The sequence below is a fragment of the Amblyomma maculatum genome, chromosome 9, assembly GCF_055883805.1.
Source record: "Amblyomma maculatum isolate TAMU_Amacu chromosome 9, ASM5588380v1, whole genome shotgun sequence".
Lineage (NCBI taxonomy): Eukaryota > Metazoa > Arthropoda > Arachnida > Ixodida > Ixodidae > Amblyomma > Amblyomma maculatum.
Genome location: NC_139352.1, coordinates 4,887,500 through 4,906,825, shown reverse-complemented (window position 1 = coordinate 4,906,825; position 19,326 = coordinate 4,887,500). Strand labels below are relative to the sequence as shown.

The 19,326-nt window shown below is 47.6% G+C and overlaps 1 protein-coding gene across 3 annotated transcripts in view; it reads left to right on the top strand.

Annotated features, from left to right (window-relative positions):
* The window catches only part of eya (eya transcriptional coactivator and phosphatase 2), a 114,426-nt gene that overhangs the window by 44,451 nt on the left and 50,649 nt on the right, over positions 1 to 19,326 (top strand). For 2 of the 3 annotated variants that reach the window (XM_084577962.1, XM_084577964.1), the window contains exons 8-9: positions 7,225 to 7,302; positions 10,678 to 10,829. In XM_084577962.1, coding sequence (XP_084434088.1) covers positions 7,225 to 7,302; positions 10,678 to 10,829 — 230 coding nt within the window. The remainder of the gene's footprint in view (positions 1 to 7,224; positions 7,303 to 10,677; positions 10,830 to 19,326) is intronic. The other variant, XM_084577963.1, reaches the window with a different exon arrangement.

The window sequence follows — 19,326 nt, the reverse complement described above, 5'->3', positions numbered from 1 at the left end:
GTTGTAGCGGGGGCGGGTCGCAGTTCTGGGCACTCGATCACTACATGTTGGATGGTCTCGTCGGCCGCACCGCTTCTACCGTTTCTACTTCTTTTTCTTCCTCTTCTTCGTCTTCTTCTACCTCTTCTCATTCTTCCTCTTCTCCCTCTTCGTCTTCTTCTACCTCTTTTCTTCTCCTTCCTTCTCCCTCTTCTTCCTTTTTTTTTTTTTTTTTTGACATGTACTGCGATGGTGTCGACGTACTGGGAGGGAAGGCAGACGAACATGCACCGTGCGCACGCAGCTGAGAATTGAATTGCTGTAGTGAGCAGACCAACTGTCCCCAAACCTCAACTCTTGGAAGCGGGTGCGCATCACGCATAAGTTTTTCACACCTCTCCATGGAGGGGCGCTAGCGAACGCGCGGCGCAGCGCCCTCTGGCCTTGGTTGCTATTAAAATAATGGGTGAGCGGTTAATATCTGCGTGGTTTTATTAACGCGAAAGCTTAAAATGTCACGTTCTTCAGAAAATCCGGCGTTGGCACTGTGAGCGAGAAATGATTAGTGCCTCTGGCTGATGGTTGTTGGAAAATGGCCTGGCCGGCCACTGATTGGCCAGCTGATTGTGTGACGTCACGAGGCCAGAGTAGGCAGGGAGCTGGCCAGCTCCTTTGTGGTGGCAGAGTGAGGGAGGAATCGAACTCTGCGGTACCTTTGTATCTCGAGTCCTAGGCCACCACTGATGAGCTTTACATGCACGTTAAGCCGCCTTTCGCTTAATGAAGTAGCATATGGAATTATGCTAATTATAGATCCAGATCAGTAGCCGAGCGTCTTGATCCATAGTATCTGAGTTCGAACCCTACCGCGGCGGTCGAGTTTCGATGAAGGCGAAACGCAAATGCGTCCGTCTGCTGTGCGATGTAAGTGCACCTTCCTTCCTCACCTTACAGCCTGTTTCGGCTGTCTACGAAGATGTGTGACAGATACTGCGTCTCTCCTTTCCTATGAAACAATTCACGTATTTTCTAACGGGGTTATGGCTACGATTTTTCACCGAACGAGCTGTATTGTACACACACGGCCGTTCAATGGAAACGCGCGCTTATAGGTACGCCTCCACTGAGCTGCCGTGATTTTATACAGTTGATACGCTGTTGCGTAATATTGCGCTGTTTCATAGCGATTATTAGGGCGAAAGCCTTATTAGGCAATGTTGTGCCCACAAAAACTCCGCAAAATATATTTTGGATGTGACGTCATCGCCTGGTGAGTCATATCGAGTCATCTACACAGCCACTGAGCGCGACTTGCCGAGGAGCCGTTGTAGCCGTGACGTCACGCCGCCATCTCTAGATCTGACGTCATCACCTGCTGAGTCACATCTAGTCATCGGTCATTAATAGCAGGAATTAATACACTAAAATATGATAAAATGATAACGATTGCTAGTGATAACTACGAATGATAAGATAATTAGTGATATGTAGTTAGTGATAAGATAATTATTGATCAATAATTAGTGATGTATTAAAAACGTCACGGCCGCGCTAATGCTTTCGCATTCTCCCAGTGCAGTTTCTGCAATGACTATTAAGTTGCTTCGATCTCGCTTTGTTGAGTGCTTTACATGAGGGGAAAGAATCGAATTCTGCGGTACCCTTGGATCTCGAGTCCTAGGCCATCACTGATGAGCCGTACTTTAAACCGTACGTTAAACCGCAAGTTAGAGGTATTACACAAGGGGTGCAGCAGCGGGTATAGTGTTTTTTGAGGCAGTGAAAACAGACAAAAAATATGCACTGAATTCGAAAAGCTTCGTAGCATGTCGTTCTGCTCACAACACAGCTCTTCTCCTATTTATTTATTGTTCTTTTTGTTTTGCGCTGCTCATCCGCTGGGCCGACTGATTCGAGGAGAGATTAATAATAAAGTTTATTTCTTTTACACGCACCCGGCTTCAATTTAAATTACATCATTATTCTTTCCGACCGTCATGAATATATAACATAACTCGTTTACATGATTTTAGATCGACCTACTGTTTCAACTCTGAAAATCGGAAGAGTGGGGAGGGGCGGTTACATTCGAAACCGAAGCATGGTACTGTCAAGGTCTCTTTTTCTTTATTATTTTTTTTTTTTTGTGTGTGTGGGGGCGGGGGGCGGGCATCCGAGTTTCGGTGTCGACTCGGGGGAGGGCCATCACTGCGGACGGCCATCATTGTTTATGCTGCGGCGTGTTGCCAGACACGTGACATTTTTCCGGTCTTACGAATACCAAGTTCGATGGCTGCGCTCGCTCATGTGCATCCACCTGGCCCTACCTGTGCGCGTACGCAGCCCCGCTGAGCCCGGTAATCGTGTATACGTCGGCGCTAGTATACGCTTCCGCTCTGCTAAAAAACATCCGATGCGCAAATTACTCGCAGATCAGTGTCATGGAATAAACTGTCAGATGAGAAAGTTCGTAGGTTTTTAAAGTCGAAGGTTCTTTTCCCTCCATTCTATTCCATTCTTCCCATCTGCTTCACAGAGTTGGCCTATGGCGGTGGTATCGAAAGTGCGGTTTTACCTGAACCAATGACAAGGGCGAAAAGGAAGAAAATAGGATGCAGTCGCGACGCAAACGGGCCGCGCTACACTGGCCTCTTAGAGAGGGTGCGCGGATTTTACGCAACAGGTAGCGAAGACAGCAGCGAATGCCGGCATGTTCGTGACGTAAGCAGTGGACGAAGTTTCGCAACCAGCGAGAATGTCCGCGATTCGATTACCCGACACCTTTGTTGCATGAGACATGACCGAGGTTACAAGGGGCTTCGAGCGCGGACTGGCATTAGTGCTGAAGATGGCTTGCACTGACGTCACGGCGGTCATTGACGAGCTGTTTGCCATGTTGGTGATCAAGAGCACTGCCAAAGAAAAAAAAAAAAAAGAAGCGACAGGACGGTTACCGCTGAGTAACGCGATATCCACTGAATTCTTACGGCTGTGAATGCGCGGTCGTTCGTTCATTATTACTTGTCTTCAATTCTGGTAGGGCACACTTGACGTCAGTGAAATCGAACAATACCACGCGGTGCTTTGCAGTGACGTTATTTGTTACGTCACTGCAGGTTTACCACTTAGCGTAGCTTGGTACTCCTCATTCGATGCCCCCACTCCCTTGCTGGCTGCACTCATTCGTGTTATGCCAAGGTCAGCGCCGCATCTGCATCGTTGCTGAACTGTTTTATTGCCGCCTGATCGTACCTGCAGATGGGTGACTGTGCGTACTTTTTGTTCGTGACATCATGTTCAAGCAAGCCATCGATAGACTGACCAAGGGTGTGCACGGGGCGAAATTGAGCCCGAGCGTCCGGGCCCTACGCTACAGACCTGAGCCTGTCCCGGCCGTGTGCTCAGACTTAAGGCGAGGGCCCGACCACATCTATAATTGCCTTTCACGGGCACCGCAACTGCACTGTCTGGGCTGAGCAACGACGAGGCGACTTTAACACTGCGTATGCTTTGACTACGTAGTTGTTATGCCCCGCTTCCACCGAAGCTATGTCGAGGTCTTGAGCAAGCCATAATAGACACGTGTTAGCCTCGAAAGGATAATAAAACGTATCCGTTAGCTAACAAAGAGGGCACATGGCAGACAACGGCCCGCCCGAGACAAACAAAACACCCTGGCCCGGGCCCGACCCGAAGCAGAGGGATTCCGAGTGTGCGAGCCCGGCCCGAGCCTGTGCACAACTTTAGATTGACCTGCTTGTTTGTATCGCGCTGATGCATAGATAATGAAAATAAGAAAAGAGACCAGGGTCTCCTGCTCTACGTCAGCTGGTAGTTTGTTTAAATACGCATATGGGTCGGCGAAGTTCAAACGGAGGTAGTTTTAGTGTAGAGACGAAGTGCAACAGTAGAAACGCGCTGGTCGTCGGCGGGAATGATAATGTGTTCTGTATTACTTCATCACGGCATTTAGTAGAAAGGAAAGATAGTTGAAACTGTTTGTGTTCTTAGGGCACTAAGTGCCGTCGCAAACCGGTCAAAGAGAAACTGCACTATGCTGCATAGTACATAGCAGGGCTGCTGGCCCCCACGAAATAGCTTCTTTTCCTTACAAGGGCTAAGGTCATTGTCACCTACGCCAGCGTTTCCTCCATGAAAAGAAAGCGAGGCAAATACTCCTTCAAGAAGTCTGCTTTGTCACTCTTGTGTTCGCTTGAGCGCTCACAGTTTGGAAGAATTGTCTCCAGACTTCAGCTGCATGCTCGCCAAGGCAAACCTTAGAGATGAAGTTGAAGTCGTCGGAACATCCTCAGTAGACATTGGAAGCTTGCAGCGAAGGCGGTTTTCCACGTGTGGCGTAAAGCGCTTTGAAACTTTTGTCAGTTCCAGTTTCTGATGCTGGTACTTAGCGCTTATTTCCTTGCGTGAAGTTGGCAAAGACTTATCAGCGACCAAAGGTGGCTTTGCTTATGGCCATAGTATGAATCATGCCAGACCTACGGCTTCAAGTATAAACATTAACTTAACCGTTTAACAACGTTCCAATTCAGCTGCCGGCTAGAAGGTGCTGAAATTACTTTGAAAACAACTATTAGCTTTAGATAATGAATTTGAAGGCACGCGGGACATTATTTTCGACTTGCTGGCGGCTTAATATCCGAGCAAGAGGACCAAGCTGCAGCGCGGTTCATTCTCTTTGCTGTGCTGATTTCAAACGCTGACATTTAGTAAAAACTATATTTGTAATGTCGTTTCTGTTTATATGGCGGCAAAGTCATGTGTAGTTTGTACTTTTGTCTTGCATCTGGTTGAATTATAACTTTGAAAAACAGCCCAACAATTTTTCCGGGATCAGTGTTAACAGAACACGCCTTGTAAAGGCGTCACGCTTTCTACTTGACAGTGTGACTCCCATCGAATCTTGGACTTTGAGATTCTTAAGCCTGAACTCAGTGGACACTTTATAGAGCGCAGCACCTATGTTAGCTCACATATCTACAACGTACACATAGGAATTAAGCCTCCTCGCCCTCGGCACACACTACGCAGAGAGTGTACCAGGCACATGGCTCTTTCAGACGTCTGGCGCGGGGTGCCGCTGAGCGCGCTGCAAGTGTAGGGTATCTCACGTTAGCCTCGCTGGTGTCTTGGTGGGAACCTGCGATTCGCGGCGCGCGCACGAGTACAAAGGAGCTCCCAGCAGGAGGCTAAAGCGTCTCGACAGCCTCCGATTGGCAGAAGCCGATCGGCAGCCGCAAAGATCACGTGATCGTGTATTGTCTGTGCGTGTCATATGAGCCGAATCAAAGGGAGTCGCCTTTCCTCGCCGCGGCGAGCGTAGGCGTTCGGTCTCGTCTACGGGCGCGAAGGCGATGCGTGGTGTCCGGTGGTGTCGGGGAAACGGCGCTCCGGTGGCGTTGCAGCGCTCCTCACGGGCGCCAAGGTTCTGGGATCGTAGACGGCGGTTGTTTTTTCGCCTTGGTCGTTGACGAAGTACGCAAGATTGTGACCCACGGACACTCCTGGCCGAACGTTCTTCTTCCTTTCCACTTCGCCCTCTTTATCCATCTATCTACATGTGCTGGTTAACAAAGCGGGCACTGTACGTGGTTAACCGCCCTACCTCTCTCCTCCCTCTCTCTCTTTCTTGGCAGTGTGATTCCGGCTTGGTTTGCTCCTGATCGGCCACGTGTAAGAGGCTGTGTCCACTCTGCGGGCCTAGCGGAGACAGGAACGACGAACACCTTTTTGAGCGCCGCGTCGTGTTCATCTTGAAAGGAAACAGCGCATCACGGGAGCTGGAAGCGATCGCTTGCGACGGTGTCAAGTCCACGGACCTTCTAGTGATCTGTGAAAAAATGCCGCCAAAACATTTCATGGCCGAATTCTGAAGCTCTCTAGAGGCAGTGCCAAGCCTGGACGGAGAGTCTACCATTGTTTTTGTAATGCGCAATTGTAATAGTGTTGTGAGGTGCTGTGCAGCGATTTATATATATTTTTTTTCTCTGCTTGAATGTGTAATTCACTACTTCTGATGCTCTCGTCGTGAATATTGCTCGTTTGTGCAAAGTGTATATCATTTGTTGTGTCCATGGTGACGCGTGCTACGCCTCTTTTTGAACAAAGTACGCTCACTCTGTGCTTTCCTCATGAAGGCTGTGCTCGCTTTCTAAGCTCCCTAGTTAGAAATTAACTTGACCATTTTTACTACTGTGCTCAGCCTTCCTTTGTTGTTTCATTCATTCATTAATTTGCGCAGATTGCTGTTTTGTAAAGCTGCGCTCATTCGCGCCCTCTGAATTCCTAACATGGCACGTGGGCATTTGTGGAGTGTTGTCACTCACTGTTCATCGGGTGCGCTTCAGTTTACTATTTGAGGTAGATTTTGTTTTCATCGGGATGCTGTGCAAACAACTCCAAGAATTGCACATTGCCGATAAGTTTACGACGCGATAAGTTTTAATTCACATTCAGGCACTAAGCCCTTCATTAGCATAAGTGCGGGTGGCGATAAGATATCCCCCCCCCCCCTTCTTGTATTGTTACTAGATTTATATGCATAATTTCTTTCTCGGTAGAGAAAAGGGATATGTCGTAGTGATGTGGACAGATGCCCCTTCCTTCGAGTGCCGGAGAAGTACATTTCAGTTATAATATCTTGTCTTCATATGAACAGTAAAAACACATGCTTTCAATCATAGGGACATGAGAAAAAAGTTAACCGATAGTTTGAATAGCTTGAAAGCAGAGGAGACTCACAAATATAGGATGCTTCAATGAAATGAGGTTTCCTCTAAAAAAAAAAAAAAAAAAAAAAAAGTAACTCTTCTCGAACTTACTCGAACCCACGAATATTTCCACTTGTTGCACAGGGTAAGACGCAGATGACAGAGTAAATCGTCATTGTTAAACAGCCAGCACTGATAAATTCGATTTTCTTTTTCACTCACCACGAAAGACAGGCTCCCAAATTTAGCGAGTACGCAGGAGGATAGCGGGCACACCTTCAGCATTGCCATAAGCACCTAGTGACAGCTTATCGATGTCTCGTTAATCTTTAGGGTTAATTGGTCTTTCATTCCCATTTCCTATCCTTGCTTTTTCTCGGCGGAACGTAGGGCGTGGGCTGTATGTATAGATCATTACGAGAGATGGCGCGGTTTGTAGGGTGGACGGGTTGCGTGTAGTGCAAGTTAATTTCCGTGAGTGGCAACGTATTAAAGGAGGCTCCTTCTCTGCCTGCAGTGGACGGCTCGTACAGCGCCGACGGCAGCCCCTCCCCGCCCGCAAAGTGCGACCCCGTCAGTGGCGGAACCAAGAAAGGTACGCCTCTTTGCTGCTGCAGCGTCCTTCGTGTACTGGGAGCTATTTTACGCGGAGCGTGTATACTACAACTCGCTCGATCGAAATAAGCCCGTCGCCGCACAGTTCGGGTGTCGTCGGGAGCTGCCGGAAGCGTTCGGAACATGGCAGGAAAAATGGAGGCCTGTGATAGTTGATCGATGGCTGTTAGCTAATGCATAGGAAGTGCGAAGTGTGATTGGTGGTTAATACTCAATCCGCAATTGATTGAATAAATATCGTTGAAAATAAGTTTTTAAAAAATTGTAAAATAAGAGTAAACATAAAATACCAAAAACTGAAAAGGTACTGAGTAATTGTCACGTTGCCAGTCCTAGCCCGGAGCTTTAAAGTGGTGAGTCGTGATGTCCGTCATAACTAAAACATTGAAAATTGATTAGTCACTGTGCCATAGTCCGTTTTAATAAATGTACTGAGCCATCGAAGCGAATGAATGCGCACTATCCCGAATACATTTAAGGCGAAGCTAAGCGCCCTCCTAATTTTATTATCTCCATTTCTTAAAACATGTATACTACTTTCTTATATTTATGAGTACGAGTAAACAACAGTATGTATTACGGTTACGCTTTTTATTGTGAATGTCATAATTAGCCGTAAGACAAAAGATCCAAGCCACGACCATGTAATCGCGAGAATTTTAATTTAGCTCGAATGTTTGGAACGAGGTGAGGGTCTAAGTAGCCTGGAGCCATGATACGCTCCATGTGGATATTACACAGCGGTGTTTGACCCCTTGGCATGTGTGTGCACACCTGATGCCAAAACGAAAAGATACATTTAATGACACCTCCAATATAAGATGGGGTGTCATGGAAGCATGCTGATACGTCCGTTATCGCGCGATCTCGAAGTGGAGTGCCTTGCATATGAACCATTGATATATACAGCACAGGAAAAGTCGTCCAGCAAGTTGTGCGTACCACACGAAAAAAAAAAAAAGAATATTCAGATATAAACTCCGCTTAAACCGATTGAGACACGTGAAAGCAATGTTTGGCATTATTTTTCTAGGCTGTTCACCATCAATTCAGATACTGGCAAAGAGTTTCGCAGCGTTAGTCGTTATTTTCGCATTGTGCCGTGGGAGGCATGTATGTCGTCAGTTCGAATCCTTGTCGCAAACTAGGCTACAACTGGACTGGCAGAGGGACGATGAATATGATGTGAGATGGTATGACACCATCCAGAGCGGCGCACAAAGAACGGTTGCGTCACAGTTTTGATAAGAAAGAAGGGAAATCTGGCGCAACTTGGACGTCCGTACAGGCCCAGCCACAGGGGTATCTACTGTGCATGCCGTCGTCCCACTTGCGGCTTTGGTTGTTCGACAATAGCTGGCGTCAGAGTGGTTATACCACCGAGGCAGCCATATTTGTACAGAATGTTAAACGCTTGCCAGGGCGTCGCTTACTTCAGACGGATGGATGGATTGCTAATATAAGAATCCCATTTCAAGGGCGGTGCGTCGGATGCAAAGAGCGCTTTTAAGTTTTTTTTTTATTAATACTTGTATAGTTACTAGCCGTCATTATTTTCTTTTATCATGTGGCTGAAATAAATTAATCGTTTTTACTGGCCTTCGCTTGTTTTACGAAAAAAAAAGATAACCTTTCCTTTTAAATGATGCCTCTGCATCTCCGCGCACGATGGGAAAGGTGAGGTTTAGGGATCGGCCATGGTGACTCATTGACTCGCGCTTTACATTTTCGCACACGTGCATCATTGCATATAGGCTCGTTGTTGACGGTTGTTTTGTTACTTGTGTTCAATAGTATTCCTGGCTTTTTCGGAACTCTTCACGGTGTTTCTCGATAGGTCCTCCTTTCCATTTCTTTCGTCTCACTTCTTTCACCTAACCTAACCTAGGCGAACCTTACCTTAGCTCTTGCTTCTGCACCTTTCTCTAATAGCAAGTGACGTTTTCGTTTTTGGTCTCCGGGAGCAAGTTATGTCCGTGCTCTTCCCACGAAGCCAATAAGTGTGAACCCGACGCTTCCTGCGAATGCCCCGAAGTGATGTGTTTTAACGAAAAGAAATCTGTTCTCGCCCCTTGCCTCTGTATCTATCATCTGCTTTGACACACCGCAATTGCCATCAGACCGTACCATATTCGACAAGGTCCGACGCTCACGTTTATTGCGCATTGGAGGTCGTCTCGGTGAATTATTGTTTTTTTTTTTTAAACCACGTTAGGAGGGGTCGGGAAAGCAGCAGGTGATACATATTTTTTTTTCGCCAACTTCCCACTCATTTATCTTTCGATGGAGTCGCACTCGCGTCATCGCTGTCAAGGATTGCCGCCCCAGTTCGTGTCCTAATCAAAGCTTAATGATCTGCTACCACGATGGTCTGTCCTAAAAAACTGCATTTCTGTCTCTCTTCCTCGTCACCTATATGCATATATATATATATATATATATATATATATATATATATAATGTGTGTGTGTGTGTGTGTGTGTGTGTGTGTGTGTGTGTGTGTGTGTGTGTGTGTGTGTGTGTGTGTGTGTGTGTGTGTGTGCGTGTGCGCGTGCGTGCGTGCGTGTGTGTGTGTGTACGCACACGCACGCACACACGCGCGGGCGACGCGACAGCGCGTATTCCGCGAATTCTTGACATTGACAGACTGGCACAGAGTTTGGCGAAATTTTAAGCAAGCCTTTAGCTGGCTTGGTTTTTCTTCTTTCTTTTTCTTTTTTTTTTTTCTGAGAGGGGAGGGAGGCGCAAATCTACGCCAATTAGCGGCACATATGTCGTCGATTTGAATCCCTGTCGCGAGCTAGCTTCCAACTTGGCCAGCAGGTGGATGCTAGATGGGACGCCAGCTGCACAAATAACGAATTTTTTTTCGACACGGCTTTCTCAATTCCGGGCGACAGCTTTCGTGCCGAACGATCCCCATAAGTTATCACGTGAAAAAAAAAAAAAAAAAAAAAAAAAAAGAAAACAATCTGTTTCACTGGGTGTTCGAACTTGTTTCTCAACCCCATCCACTCACAGGCGCAGAGTGGCGAGGATAGCACGCTAATTAATTTTCAGTCCAAGGCTGGGAAGTGAGGAGCAGGGAGTCGGGAATTTTATGCCAGGTAATATAACGACCAGCGGCTATACTTATGTCCTGAGTGTATACATGTGGTGGAGAAGCTGGACGTGGGCGGGACGCGTAAAGCGAAGAGCAGGTAAACTGTGGTGGTAGTCCATCAAGAGCAACTGCAAAGGAAGGAAAGATTGGAATAGGGGAAATGAAATTGGGGAACTCGGTCTGATAAGCGGTTTTTGTCCGGAAGGAAATGGGGCCGACGTAGTGATCATGTACTATATGTATCTTTCGCAGGGCGGAGTGGGCGGGGTCGGGGTCGGCGGCAGGCGAACCCGTCTCCGGACCCCGAGAACAGCCTGGAACGCGTGTTCATCTGGGACCTGGACGAGACCATCATTATCTTCCACTCGCTCCTCACGGGAACCTTCGCCGGACGATACGGAAAGGTGAGGTTGTTAATTGGTCCATTCATTGATTAAATAATTTATTGCACACCACTGTTATGTGCACGATGTGCGAAACTGCATTTTTTTGTTTGGCGACTTGGTGTGGCGCTGTAACTGTATGAAATGATTTCGATTTGTAACTTGACCACGCGGTTACATAGGTAGAAATACCGGCTGGTGGCTTGCGATGGGTCACATAATTTAGGTTACGAGCCACTGAACCTCGGGCATGACTGCAATGAAGAAACAAGACTTCCGATTTAGAATACACACGTGCTGCGGTTCTTCGGTGGATCTACTGATGCTTCTCTCAAGTGCGCCGATAAATGAAGGTCAGCCGCTCTGCTCAATTTCCTTTCAGCGGCACTAGTACTGGATGCGAACGGGAAGAATTTACGTGCATTTAGTTTCCAGCTGCGCGGAAAGGTTAAAAAAAAAAAAAAAAGACAATAGCAAGCGAGTTGTTTCTATCAGCTGTCATTCAAAATCCTCTTTTCATTCCTCCAGTGACGGAACAAATTGTGGCGACCGAAATTGAAAGGCTAACCTGCAGCCTCATCGGTCAGTAGACTACGCAATGTGCTTTTAACCCTTTATGGCTAGGCTGGGAACTTTCCGGTCATTTTCTTTTCTTTTTCTTCGAATCAAAGCAGCGGACGTTTATCAGAGGTTATTTCTTTTTGGAAGATAAAGTGCTGTTATTGCCGAAACTGTCAGAGTTTAGAAACATGGTTGGATGGATGGATGGATGGAATATAGGAGCGTCCCCTTTGAAACGGGTGGTAGCAGTAGCTATCATGCTCATTTTCTCCCTATATCTTAATTATTGATTTAGATTGGTTAACTAAACCATCATTCTATTTCTTAAATTTTTTGTTTCTACATTACCAACATTATGTCACTTCTCTGCTTTTAAGCCACCAATCTTCCAGTCGTTTTTGCTAGTTTCCACCGCCGGTTTATTCACCCGGCCACTGGTATCTCCAAACCCCAGAGCTTCAGGAACAGTGACTGCGCCTGCATCAACTTCCGGATGGATACCATTACATTCGAGTATAATATGGTCAATTGTTTCACTGGAGTTACCACATACAGCACATGTGTCATCTTCATTGTTAAATTTCTTTTTGTAGCTGCGTGTTCTAAGGCACTCTGATCTAGCTTCAAAAAGTAGGGCACTGCCTCTTGAGTTATCAAAGAAAGCTTCCTTCCTGATCTGCATTTTTCACTTTCCACATTTTCCACACTCTGTTTCTTTTCCATCGAATTTATCCAATTTTTACCTTCTGTGTTTTTCACCTGTTGCTTAATGCTCTTTATTTCTCCGTCCTTGTGACTAGCATACTTACTAGTTAGTTTCCTAGTTCTTTTCCTCCATTGTGAGTCAACGGTTTTTAAGTACAGGTATTTAAATACTTTAGCTGCCAATCTGTTACTGCCCAATTTCCTCAGGCGTTCCTCATATAATATTTTACGGTGACATAAGCGAAAAGCGCCACCTAGTTTTTTTTTTACCTAATTTTTGCATACGCTATGCGTATTTAATGTTAGTAGCGGGCTTGTCGCCATTTTTTGTGCATTATTAGCGTAATTGTGCTGACAGCAGCCAATTGTTCTAAAACGCTCGTTGAGCATTGTACTTCGCATTTGAAGAACCGTTTGGGACAATGTGGGCTTGTCGCACGCAGCACAGCTGACCGATGGCGCCATCTGTGATCCTGTACGGCAAGTTTAGGGCTCTGCTGAAGCTGCTACAGAATGTATTCATGTGGTAATGCCCGTAGGTGTGTTCTTTGCGCGATTAATCCATCTGGCTACGCAGTTTCTACAAGGGCGAGTATTTTCGACGTCCGCGTAGGGCACAACTGTAAACTGCAAGCCATAGCGGCTGCCGCGCTGTATATGAACTGTAACGATTTTCTCAGCACCTGGCGGAAGGCAGTAAAAGCACTGCTGTACACAATATTAAGCCCTAGCCTACAGTATTCGTATGGCTGTGCACATTTGAGGTGTCCTGTATTGGTGTCTGATTTCACTTCTTCAGCAGGGCAACAAGTTAGACCAATTTTTAACCAGCCAAAGGACGAGACACAGGGAAGAAGAGGACAGGACAAGGCTAGACTCAGCAAGGCTGCTTAAAAATGAACCCTTACCAACTTGCCCAGTCGTCAACCTTGCTGAAGTTAGACCAAATTCGAGGACAGGGCGCCTTTCGTGTACTGTTGTCTCGTGCTTACGAGTCTTCATAATTTTTAGTAGCGAGGAGGGTGTCTCATAGAGGAAGCCAATTTCCGCAGGTTTATTGGAATATTCAAACTCTTAGACAAGTAATTCAAATTTTTGGTTGCTCTCTCATCCGCGTCATTACCCTGGGGAAAAGGCAATGTTGGGCACCGTTGTTTCAAGTGATGTCATTGTCGAGAGCCTGGTATAAAAGCCAGGTGGAGGGCTTCCTTTGGCAGTCCAGTTCCGTTCAAGACTTAACAAATTATATGGAAAGCTAAACTTATTGCCGCATTTCCGGTAACTCTCGGTCGGAGCTGTGAGCCAGAACTGTCCGCCATACAATTAACCATTCTTCGTTTTTGCTTGGCCGAATACGAGTTGTCTTTGCCATAAATTAAAAAAAAAAGTCCACGCAACAATTAGTAAAATTCGTGCTGATGTCCGAACTTTCCCTACCATCAAGTGTGCTGCGCTCTTTAAAGGAAAGGACAATCTACTCTGGCGACTTTTTTTTCGGCGTGAATTTGAAATACCTGCGGCACCTTCATTTCATTTATTAATACTGTCAGCCACCATAAGGGGCTGTAACAGAAGTGAAAATTATATGCGGGTGTCTTTTCAGCATTTCTGTTTTCAAAAGAAAAGGCATTGTAACATTTTTCGGCAAAAACGGCCGTCGTCTTATCGCTTTTATGCCCAAAAATCAGTGTTTTTTGCTTTGTACGGGATTCATACTTTTTTTTTTTTTTCTATCGGCGGAGGTTGATCGGTACCTTTCGGTTAAGTACGCAGTCTAGTTATAAATCACATAGTTTTATGTGTGAAAAATTCATGCAACTCGTCAACGCATCCTATACCTTTGAAGCGAATTTTTTAAACGGACAATAAAAAGGAAGACGCATCGTACACTAGACGTGCGAAAGTGAATGTTTCGTCTTTCTGTTTCTTGTCGGGTAACCTTCGTGAGCGCTAGAAAAATTCGAGAACACTTAAGCTCTGCTTTAAGGGCGTGACGCATTTAATGGCTCCCGTTTGCCGGCTTCCCTTGTGGATAATCGTTCGCCTCCGTTCACTGTGCTACTCTTATATCGCTAATGATTTAATTTGTGCCTCTATTATGTCACACAAACTCATTAATATACAGTCGTAAGCTAGAGTCGCGCTTTAACCAAGTTTTACGAACGATCCTGCGGGGTAGGATCCAAGAGCCTTAGAGATCTGCATGTTCTCACCCTCTCATCTCAAAGCCCGAGTTGGCAGTGCCTGTCAGACTGGCCATGTCATGTGACCTCTTGACGTCACTCAACCCGTGTACCAATCAGAAGAACAGGGTCTATTTAACGTTATCACGCTTAGTAGCATTCGTATGTTGTTGTTTTATTATATATCCAAAAGGAAGGGAAAGGTGTTTGCCAGCATAAGGAGTGATGCCTCATTTCTCGAGGTATCGACAAATTCGTTGGCTTTGTGGATGTAGCTTCTTTTGTGCCTCGTGGCTCGTGGGCACCGAAGGCCACCGCGTGTGCCAAGCGATAAGGTGCCACGTTTACCCACCGGTTTTCCTATGGTTACATTATGTCTAACATATTGAACAAGCGTAAGACACAGAAACACAAGAAGTACACGGGACAGCGCTGTCTTCCGCTGGTTCAATATGTTAGATTCGCGCCAACTAGCCCAAATGGTCACCATGTTAGAGTAGATCATTTCCCCCGGCTTATGGCTCGGCCTTTTTGGAGTGGAAATCCCGGAGAAAGACCTTTAAACCAAACTAAACCGCAGTGATGTCATCGTGGTATAGCACCTGCCTTGCTTTCTACCTCGTTCGGTTAGCATCCAAAAATGGGCGCCAGTCATGTCTTCGCCTGATGCTCGGCTTCCCAGGGTACATGACTTCAGAAACGAGCCTGTGACTTCAAATCCTGTCACTGCCATTTTGAACATACACTCTAAGAAAGGGGCGCAATGGGCTTCACCGAACGAGGCTGGTTTTGGACCCCCGCGGGTAGATATTCCATCGAGGGGGAGGTTGGTGCGAGACCCCCTTCTCAAACATTTCGCCCTAAACGAGCCGATCACATGGATGAAGGAAATGTATCATCCAGGAAACCGATGATGCCCAGCGGCTCTAGGGGTCGAACTAATTACCTCCACTCTACCAGAAGGCCACTGCTTAGATTTACACATGGCCATCGAAGGGAGATGCTGTGTGTCGCCCGCTGTCCCCAGCTATCCACTAGTTTTCCAGCGACCGCAAGTTTTTCCCCTATTTTATAGTGCTTGTATCTTCTGGTGTGAAATGCCTGCGAAAAGAGCATTGGACGAAACCGTCGCGCTGACAGTTTGGTGGTTCGTTCCGCCACCAGAAAACTTGAATCGGACTGGTGCAGTGAAGCCACGTTACGCATAAAATCCGGTGTTGGCGATGTGAGCGAGAAATCACAAGCCTGGCGCTGCCAGGTGGTAGCTGGCAGATGACATGGACGAGTGCTGATTCTTCGATGATTTGCGTGACTTAACAAGACAATATAATATCACAAAGGCTGGAGGAGCTGCAAACTCTGGTTTCTCATGTGATGAGATGGGAAGCTGGAATAATAACCAACCTTCCAGTGGTCTTGAATGCCGAGTCAGGAACGCTTCTCGTAGGCACGTTCATACGGCTTGGTCGGAGCGGGGATTTATATGTCGGGTGGTTGCTGTCGCGTCGTACACCACTCGCCTACGCCTACGCACCCATATGTATACATATTTTTAACCGAAGCCTTCTTGTGGAGCTGAGTTCGACACCCAGTGCTGCGGCTTTGTAATGGGCACAAAATTTCCTTCGACCTAGTGCTCGGTTCTTCTGGGGTGAAATGCTTGAAAAAGGCCATTTGCTCACCTCAGCCCTCTCTCGATGAAACATATGTAACCGCGAGGGACCGAAACCCTCTTAGTGCTTTAAAAATTAATATGAGCCTGCCATGATATTTGCATTCACGTTACCCCTATGCCACGGGCAGGAGCTGCCAACTCGGGTCGCTTCTTTCATATGGGAGGGTGATATCAGAATCAGCCTGCCAGAAGCGTTACCCCTACGACACGCCGGCACGTCCATACGGCTTGGTTGACTTTTATATGTGGGCTGGAATCTTACGCTCTCACGTCATACTCTTAAAGGATGAGCTTAAGTGTAGCTGATATGGCATGAGATGAGAATAATGTATAACCGCCGCCCAACATTCGAGACGCGGAGAAGCAGCGCAAACAGCTAGCACAGCGCTGCCAAAGCTGTGCTCCTGTCCTCCGGCTCGCTAAAGAAGTGTTCGCTTCCGCCGTTGCTTTCGAAATTCGGCTTGAGTTAACCAGAGCTAAACCACAAATTATATATATATATATATATATATATATATATATAATTTGTGGTTTAGCTCTGGTTAACTCAAGCCGAATTTCGAAAGCAACGGCGGAAGCGAACACTTCTTTAGCGAGCCGGAGGACAGTTATATATATAACTGCTGCTAACACTGCTGCTGCGAAAGTCCAATCTGTGAACCAAGAGGACGAGGGGCCACCTTTCCAAGCTGAGGCGTCGTTCAAAATAAGGCTTGGCCCACGAGGAGCGCAGCAATTTTTCGGAGCCTTTTGTTAGCGCGCATCTCTGAATAAAGCCGGGCGCCAGGCCGAAGGACGCTTCTGTCCAATTTGACCGGTGGATGTTCGGCGGTGGGTTTCCGACCAACCACCTCCTTCAGCCGAGATGAGCGCCTAGACAATAAGCCACGGCTGCGGTTGAAAACCGCGAGGCCGCTTTAAGCGTTATATATATATATATATTGTAGTGAACTACACGAGGATATACGAAGACGAGGATTAAGTAGGTGAGAATATCACGGGGACGGGGATAAGGACGACGAAGTGCCGCTACGCTGCTCGTGCTCGCTTGTGGAGACTGAGACTGGCTGTGTTCTTGTGTGGTTCGCCGTGAAACTTCGACAGGGCTATTATCCCTGTTAAAGCACAGTAAAAACCCCCTTTCACTTGGTGGAGGTGAGCATTTCCTGCCGCCCTGGAGCTCCGCAGCCGCACACTCCCGACACAAGCAATGACCGACGCTACTACCCCCAGTCCAACCGGCCCCTCATCCGCGGTGTTCTGCGCTGGAGCTTTGCGCCAGCGTGATCCTCCAATCTTCAGCGGAACCGGCGACCATGACGTGGAAGACTGGCTGGCCTCATATGAGCGGGTCAGTATTCACAACCACTGGGACGACAACCAAAAACTCAATAACGTCATTTTCTACCTAACGGACGTTGCAAACCTATGGTTCCGCAACCACGAGGCCGATATCACATCGTGGTCTACTTTCAAAGCTAGTTTTGCCGATATTTTCGGCCGGCCTGCAGTGCGCAAATTGCGCGCTGAGCAACGCCTGCGCGGCCGTGCACAGCTTCCTGGTGAGAATTTTACCAGCTATATTGAAGATGTCGTAGACCTCTGCAAGCGCGTGGACGCTTCAATGTCAGAGAGCACCAAGATAGATCACATTATGCAAGGCATTGATGATGACGCGTTCCAGATGCTTCTGGCTAAAAATCCAGCCACCGTCGTCGACGTTATCAACGCATGCCACAACTTTGATGAATTACGCAAGCGCCGTAACATCACTCGCTCTTCGCTCTCAAACCCCGCGCCGCTTGCAGCTTTAACACCTGAAGCAGACCAGTCCACCTTGCTGCCACAAATACAGCAGTTCGTTCGAGAAGAAGTTGCCCGTCAACTATCCCTCATTCGCCAACGTCCTGACGCTCCCACTCCTTTAGTGCCAAAGCTGCAGCAAGTCATCCGCCAACAAGTTGCGGAAGCACTCCCCACGCTTCCTGAAGCTCCTTCTGTTGCTCCTTTGACATATGTCGAAGCACCAGTCCAGTATAGTCAACCTGCTGTTCCAGCCCCTTTGACTTACGCGGCTGTGGCTGCGCGGCCACCGCCTGAGCCGTCACAACCCATGCAGCCTGTTCTACGCCCTGCACCGCTTTCTCAAACGGCCCCGCTTCATCCGCCCACTGCGCGCTATTACAACCCTTGGCGTACTTCGGACAATCGTCCTATTTGCTACTACTGTGGTTTCGCTGGACATGTGGCCCGCCGATGTCGTCGTCGCATGGCCGAGCCTGCGTCTTCTGATTACTCGCCACCGCTGCTTCGTTCTGCCCACTCTCCGCCTGCGTATGCCCCAGAACAGCGTTCATATACAACGCGTCGTTCTCCTTCTCCGCGTCGCCGGTCACTGTCACCAATGCGCCGGCGACCACCACCTGCTGACGAGGGAAACTAAGCTCCGCGGTTCCTGAGGCAAGAACTGCGTACTCTGCGAAAAGCTCAAGGCCTCATATTCCGCCCACGAACATTATAATGATTTCTATCGATGGTCTGTCCGTATATGCGCTGGTCGATACGGGTGCTGCAGTGTCAGTGATTCATGAGCAACTCTGCCGACGATTACGAAAAGTTACGACGTCATTTAACGGTTTGTCTCTCCGCACTGCCAGTGAAGAGAGGATTGCACCTTTAGCAGCATGTACAGCGCGTGTCGTCATTGAAGGTATTTTGTACAGTGTCGAGTTCGTAGTTTTGTCATCTTGTTCTCACGACGTGATCCTCGGATGGGACTTCTTGTCTAAAAATAACGCCGTGATCGATTGCGCCCGAGCTGAAGTAGAATTTTCTGCACTGTGCGACGCACTGCCCGACGACAACCGTTCAGTGTGTCCTCAAAAGCTGACCATCGCTGAAGATGTCGACGTAGCACCAGAGGCTTGTGCCCTTGTGCCTCTTTCGTGTCCTGCCGCGTCAGACGTTAGTGTTTTATTTACACCGTCTGCATCCTTCATCCACCGCAAGCACCTGCCGCTGCCATCTGCTGTTCTCGATGTTCACGGTGGCTTCACGAAGCTACTCATCTACAATCCGTCCCCACGCCCGATTACTCTGCTACGTGGGGAATCTCCCGGTTACATTCAACCAGCCCACATTCTCTCTGACCTGGATGCCTCCGAGACCTACCGCAGTAACTACATTGATGCTCTGCAGTCCGATCCGACGCCTGATTCGTTGCCAGACGACTTCTTCCGAACCGCCATCGATGACGCTCTTCCTTCCACCTACCGGACTCAGCTCGTGGCCCTTTTACAGACATTTCGCTTTGCTTTCTACGCCGCCCACACACCTCTCGGCCGCACTTCAACAGTCGCGCATTACATTCAGACCGGCTCTAACTCGCCTTTTC